Source organism: Paramisgurnus dabryanus, chromosome 17 (genome assembly GCF_030506205.2).
Source record: "Paramisgurnus dabryanus chromosome 17, PD_genome_1.1, whole genome shotgun sequence".
Taxonomy (NCBI): domain Eukaryota; kingdom Metazoa; phylum Chordata; class Actinopteri; order Cypriniformes; family Cobitidae; genus Paramisgurnus; species Paramisgurnus dabryanus.
In genome coordinates this window covers 34,766,371-34,773,501 of record NC_133353.1, presented here as the reverse complement: position 1 = coordinate 34,773,501, position 7,131 = coordinate 34,766,371, and the positions used below count along the sequence as shown (strand labels likewise).

The following is a 7,131-nucleotide window of genomic DNA, read 5'->3' as shown; positions in this document are numbered from 1 at the left end:
ACAAGTTAACTCTTCAATAGCGGGGAAAGTGTTAAAGGTTTCATTTCAAAAGTACTACTTTCTGTCCGACTAAACCATAAGAGGCATGTCAGTCACTCAGTACAGCACACAAGTCTTTATTTACAACAAATCCAGATTAGATGTACTATAACTGTATGTGTGTCTTAATATATTCGATTAATAAAATGATGCTAAGTATTTCACCATTTGAGCTTTTTTAAAGCCTTATGATTTTTTATAAAAAGTCTATTTCATTGTAAGACACATCGTCACCATCTACTGGTGTATTTATGTCAAATAAAGAAATGGTCACTGAACGAACCAGTGAAGGAATCTAAACAAATCATTTAGTGAATTAACTCAGTCACTTAGATGAATCCAGATTTCCACCACTATTATGTTGCTAATGTAATCTTAATCCTTATAAATTATCATTATCATGTAAAATAAAGATTAAATAATATGCTTTGTCTATCTCTTAACCAGTTAATTAAAAAAAATGGAGAACAGATCAAGAATGACTCTGGAGGCAGATTAAAGATAACATGTATTTAATAAAAAAAAACAATAGCCAGACAATTATAAGAATATCACAAAATGAAAACTTTAATCCAGTACAGCTTTATAGAGTCCTGAGAGGGAGACAGTCAGAATTATGGTACATTAAAGGGATACTTCATCGATTTAGCATTCAGCTTTGTATCTGTAGAAACCCGGCAGTATTACTGAATGACCATGTTTCCCTCCCTCATTTCCCCCTGAGAGGAGAGATATCTGCATTTTGGTTCTGCAAAAAAGTCCTCCGATGATGTAATATGACGATTTTTGCATCATCGGAGGACTTTTTTGCAGAACCAAAATGCAGATATCTCTCCTCTCAGGGGGAAATGATGGAGGGAAACATGGTCATTCAGTAATACTGCCGGGTTTCTACAGATACAAAGCTGAATGCTAAATCGGTGAAGTATCCCTTTAACATGTTCACATTAACTCTGTAATCTTAAATTTTATATTTATTGACTTCCAGTCCCATTAGAAAGAGATTGTTGTAGGAATGCTGTTTGTGGGCGTAGTTTAGTCAAAAACTCTTATATTTATAATAATAATTTAACTGGGAAGTAGAGGGCTGTAGTCCAAACCGGGCATTCGCTGTAGGCTTTGAAGGAGACTTCTTATGAAGAAAATATATCGTCTGGCAGTAAACTTTGAGCTTAATAACTTTATAACTTTTGAGCTTTGCAGGTATTATTTATGCTCTAACAGCTACATAACACATTAACTAAAGTTTGAAAATATGACCAGGAAAAACAGGAACTTCAACTTCATAAACAACGCGAGTCTCAGCTGAGAACACAGGAAATCTCGCAATGTTTCTCGCAGCCAAACGTGACTTCACAGTAACCAAACATGGCGAATAATGGGAATAAAGATGTTGCAATCCGACATGCTTCCGACGCTCTTACCACACTTATCTGATAAGATAATCAGTGCAACCACAAAAACGATCAGGACTTTACCTAGGATTGTTGTAAGGGAAAAATCAGCCCAAATTCAGCCAAATTATCTTGTGGTGTGTGCCTGGCTTAAATGATTGTGCTAATTAAAAAGCCCATCTTTTAGAAATTAAAAGATTGGTCAGAAAACATAAAACGGTCTGCATTTGTGATCGTAGAAGTGCCAAACACCACGTGCTACTACACTGCTTAAAACTCTTGAATCGTCAGTAGGAAATTCATGAAATATAAAACATCGGCTACTTGCAGGATGTGAATCAGAAGAAGCACAAAACACTGCAGAGGTAAGGTTTCTCTCCCGTGTGAACTATTTGATAAACTATGAAATTAAGATTGATTAGTGAAGCTTTTTCCACAGCGAGAGCAGATGTAAGGTTTAACTCCAGAATGAAGTCTCTTGTGGAGCATTTCTAAGGTTTTTCACCTGTATGGGATCTCTGGTGTCTCACTAAATGTTTACGCAGTTTAAAACTCTTCCCACAAACACTGCAAACATAAGGTTTCTCTTCAGTGTGAATTATCTTGTGGACTTTTAAGTAATCTGACTGAGTAAACGTCTTGTCACACTGAGAGCATTTGTAAGGTTTTTCATCTGTATGAGTTCTCTGGTGTCTCACTAAATATGCATGATTATTAAAACTCTTCCCACAAACACTGCAGTGATGAAGTTTCTCTTCTGTGTGAATTCTCTGATGAAAACTCAAATAGCCTGATTTAGAGAAGCTCTTTCCACAGTGAGAGCAGACGTAAGGTTTTTCTCCAGTGTGAACTCTCTGATGAACTCTAAAACCAGACGATTCAGAGAAGCTTTTTCCACATTGAGAGCAGACGTAAGGTTTCTCCCCAGTGTGAATTCTCTTGTGGATTTTTAAGGAACTTGATGTAGTAAACTTCTTGTCACAATGAGAGCATTTGTAAGGTTTTTCACCTGTATGAGTTCTCTGGTGTATCACTAAACTTTCACGCTGATTAAAACTCTTCCCACAAACACTGCAGTGATGAGGTTTCTCTCCAGTGTGAACTCTCTGATGAACACTCAGGGTACCTGGATTAGAGAAGCTCTTTCCACAGTGAGAGCAGACGTAAGGTTTTTCTCCAGTGTGAACTCTCTGATGAACTCTAAAACGAGACGATTCAGAGAAGCTTTTTCCACATTGAGAGCAGACGTAAGGTTTCTCTCCAGTGTGAATTCTCTTGTGGATTTTTAAGTAACCTGACTGAGTAAATGCCTTGTCACAGTGAGAGCATTTGTAAGGTTTTTCACCTGTATGAGTTCTTTGGTGTCTCAATAAATGTTCACGCCGATTAAAACTCTTTCCACAAACATTACAGTGATGAGGTCTCTCTTCAGTGTGAAGTCTCTGATGAACATCAAGAATTTGTTTTGCTTTGAAAACAAAATCCTTCCCAGATTGCTCACAGTTAAACGGCTTCTTCTTCGTCTCTCTTTGCTCTTCTGAATGAAGTTTCTTCTCTTGAGTTTGTGCTGTCAGTCGCTCTTCTGATGTTGAGGACGTTATTTCTCCATCACAACATGATTCACTCTTCACGTCTGAAAGAAACACAATACAATTAAATTCTCTTTTCACTTTTATTTACACAAAGAAGGATGAATTAAGATGTTGTATCTTTTTCTATATTCACACAGAGACAGCTGTCAGTCCTGCTAGTACAGCTGGGTCATTAAGAGAGCAAAACTAGTGATGTTACCAGTGACACCGAAGCTCCGAAGCGTGTGTCAAAAAAACGAACCGATTTTCATTGAAGCTTTGTATCGAAGCTTGATTCGTTCTGGCAAAATCACGTGACCAATGACGTCCGAAGCTTCGTTTCACACACACCCACGTGACTGCTTCGTTATCTGATTCAAAGGTTTAGAATTGTGCGAGGTTTGGTTTGGTCATGTATTTAATATATTGTTACATTTATTTATGAATCTATCCTTAATTTGTCAATCCATTAAGTTTTGCTTTTATAATTAAATTAATACGTTGTTTGGTTGTGGAACATGTTGTGAAACAGCACTTTCACCAGCAGAGGTCCTCATTGAGCTCTGATTTGAAAAGCTTCGAGTAATGAACCTTTTTCCGATACAATTGGGTTGAAAGCTTCACTGCTTCAAGAAAGCTTCACTTCGCCATCACTAAGCAAAACAACTAATTGTGTCTAATCATTTGCAGAATGAAACTCTATGACATTATGTCTGTGTGTGCTATATTTATATATAATTTTTTTATAAACATTTGACAGATTAGGTGTGTGTTTTACAAAAAATAATCAACATCCGTGGAACATTTCTCTGTCATTTTTCAAAAATCTGAATAGTGGCCCAGTGGTATAAGTAAGGAATCACTGACGACAAGCCGTTGAATTATAAGAAAATAATGCACACCTAAGGTGGTTATGACATGGGTGTTCATTATTTTCGAATAATTCAAAGGACCGGAGTCAATTATTTCGTTTATACCACATGGCTCTGGTGATTATTTTTAAGACATGCCACAGGTTAGATGTGCGGTTTACAGAAAAAAAGCATTCAACAGGCTTGTGGTATATAGACAGGGTTGGGGGAGCAGGGTTTCCCGCAGAAAATGTGTTAGTTAAGGTGGTAGTGTTGGGCGAGTGGGCGGGGCAGAGGGCGTGGCAATCAAAGGGGCGGGGCGTATGCGTCATGGTGAAAATTAAAATATTTTTATTTAAAACACTCAAATAAAACTTAATTTTGAAGAAACTATGACAGAAAATGAACACATACTAGATTATTAATGAATTAAATGTTTTAACCAGATACCTCTAATGGGAATAGCTGCGTGACAAACTAAAGCAGATGTTGTAGAACGTCAGGCGAACGATGATAGATAGCGCAAAAATTGTAAAAACTGATTATTTCCCACTATTAATTAACATTTTCTTAAAGGAGTGTAACTACTGTAGCATGTAAATATAATGGACATATAATTGTGGAGCGCTCTGCTCACGTTATTTATCTAATCAACAGGCACGTGAAACCTAGCCAGCAGGTTGCTCAAACAACAAAATCACCAGCTAACATACTTTAAATTTGCAAGAACTATAGACGAATACAATAACAGGCTTAAATAAACCCAAAACATAAGTTCACTTACAGTTCTCACGGACACGTGTTTTATCAACTGGCTATCCTCCAGACATGACGGACCATGTCTTTATCTCATTTCGGCCGTGTGGTGCACGTCCCCGCTCGCGGTGGGAAGCGCGTACCCGCTATTCTCCGAGATGCACTTGACGGCCTTTTGTGCAGCGAATTATTATTATTTTTGACGACCTAGTTAAGGCGGTAGGGTTTCCAAGCTTAGGCGGACCGCCTGAACTGAAATGTGCTGCGGGAAACCCTGGGGAGTAACGGATTACATGTTATGTAATGTAAACTGTAATCTGTTACAGTAACGTAAAAAAACAGTAATCAGATTACAGTTACATTCTGTAAAAAATGGGAATACTATCAGGATTACAAAGGTTTACACTGATTTTCAAGCACTGCTTGACTGTACAGTAATGTGACCAGATTTTTCAACAAAAAACCGGGGACATGTCCAAGTTCAATAGTTAAAATATCATTAAAATCGAATTTGTACCTCCTACGAATAAAAAAAAAGAGAATGAAACCTTTTTGAATGTTTTCAACTTTTTGATGTTGTTGGGTTACTAATTCAATTAATTTCTGTAAATCTTTATCCTTTTTACAATGCACCAATATGATATTAAGTCATTTAAGTGTCATTAAAGTTAAGTCCAAGTTACTACTTCAGCTGATTTCATAGCATTGTAAATGTGGAACAGAAGGAATAATGCATAATATAAACACAATTTAAAAGTAATTAGATTACATTACTTTTATATTTTAGTGCTTGGATTAAGTTACTGAATGTTTTTTTATGAAGTAATTTGTAACTGTAATGGAATACATTTAAAAAGTAACCCTCCCAAGAAGTCTGTATATAAACAATTATTATACACACATATGATGTAAACAAAAACTTATATTGTGCAAACAATGAGTCACAATTAATTGTTTGGTTAGCGAGTTGTGACTTAAAACCCCTTCTATAAATCAGGTACTCCAATGACAGTTTAAACTTGTAAAAATACAACAATAAAAGAGGAGACATACCTGAGATAATAAACTCCTGACCATCATTATGATCGTCTTCATATTCATCTGCTGTGGGTTCTGTTTTTATCTTCACCATCAGGTTCCCACAGTCCTCCAGTTTAACTGAACACATCTTCAGTTTGGTCTGCAGGATCTGCTGCTGTTCTCCAGCGTTACAGACAAAATCCAGAGACTCTGTGGAGGTTTGATCCTCCTGTAAGCTCTGTTTACTGTCACACACTGTAGTGTCCTGAGTGTCTGTGGGCTTTGACTCAGTATAACCGAGTAAAGTGAGACTGAGCTCTGAGTTCTGTGTGTGTCTGGATTTCTCTTCAGAGAGTTTAGAGTCCAGCAGTGGCTGTGGTGTGCGGCTCTGATCTCTGCTCATCCACACTGAATCCAGACGTCCATCAGTCAAATACACTGAAGATTCACAACAATCCACATCCTAACAACACACAGAGTAAGATTATAATGATTTGATGTTGTCTGATTCAGGTAAATGATGTTTAAGCTGTACAAACCTCTCTCTTCAGTCCTTCATCTCCTCTTAACCTCAACTTTGTCTCCAGTAACGCCACCTCTTTCTTCAGCTGAGAGATTTCTTTGATAAAATCCTCAATATCCAGCATAGACAGATCAGTTCCTACTGATTTACAACACATCTCATCTCTCATCTTCAACATCTCAACACTAAACAAAACAAAACAAAGACAAGACTCGGTTTACATTCAATAAAACACTCAAGAGAGAAAAACACTGAAGATCAAGATACCTAAACACATCAAACGTGAGCTCTTTCTTCTTCGGTTTTATTGGCGGTTGGCAAACCTGCTTAAAGGTGCATTACCGCCACCTGCTGGACTGGAGTGTGAGCAGCAGATTAAATAAATAAATAAAATGAACCTAGCCCATTATAATCTGTCAATGAATCCAGTATATAATTACATTATATAGACTTTTATAATATGTTTTCCCAATAAATATTCTTTTGTCATGTTTTGTTGTCTACTTTCTAGCCTCCTCATATTTCTTGCAGTGTATCAGAATGTGTTCTGTTGTACATTACAGTAGTCAAAGAATCCAGTAGTATGCTTCCTTATTCTGTGCAATAATTCATTTAATCCAGTATGTCCAATTCTTTGTTGTAATTGCCATTTGTTCCTTTGGATCCCTGCCGTGTCTCATATTGACACAGACTTGTTTTGGTATATTGTAAAAGTGTCTACCAGTGTCTGATATGTCTCAAAATTCCTGCCATAGTGTTAATGTGTGACCTTTTATAATGGTTTTAATTTCGCTTTACACAAGTGGTACACAGCAAAAAATGATATTCAAGAAAAAATGTCTTGGTATTTTTCTCTTGTTTTCAGTACAAATATCTAAAAATTCTTAAATTAAGATTATTGATGATGATGATGAGCAAAACGGCCCAAGAAAATAAGTTTAGTTTTAAGACCAAAAATATCAAATTTAAGTGATTTT

General features: G+C 36.6%; 1 protein-coding gene across 1 annotated transcript; it reads right to left on the bottom strand.

The window, feature by feature from the left end:
* Positions 1-974: 974 nt before the first annotated feature.
* Positions 975-7,044, bottom strand: LOC135749075 (uncharacterized). Its single transcript, XM_073812326.1, has 3 exons — positions 6,171-7,044; positions 5,665-6,094; positions 975-3,066 (listed from the first exon to the last, which is right to left on the bottom strand). Exons 1-3 carry the CDS (start codon positions 6,330-6,332, stop codon positions 1,925-1,927), a joined length of 1,734 nt encoding a protein of 577 aa, XP_073668427.1. The 5' UTR covers positions 6,333-7,044; the 3' UTR covers positions 975-1,924.
* Positions 7,045-7,131: the final 87 nt, after the last annotated feature.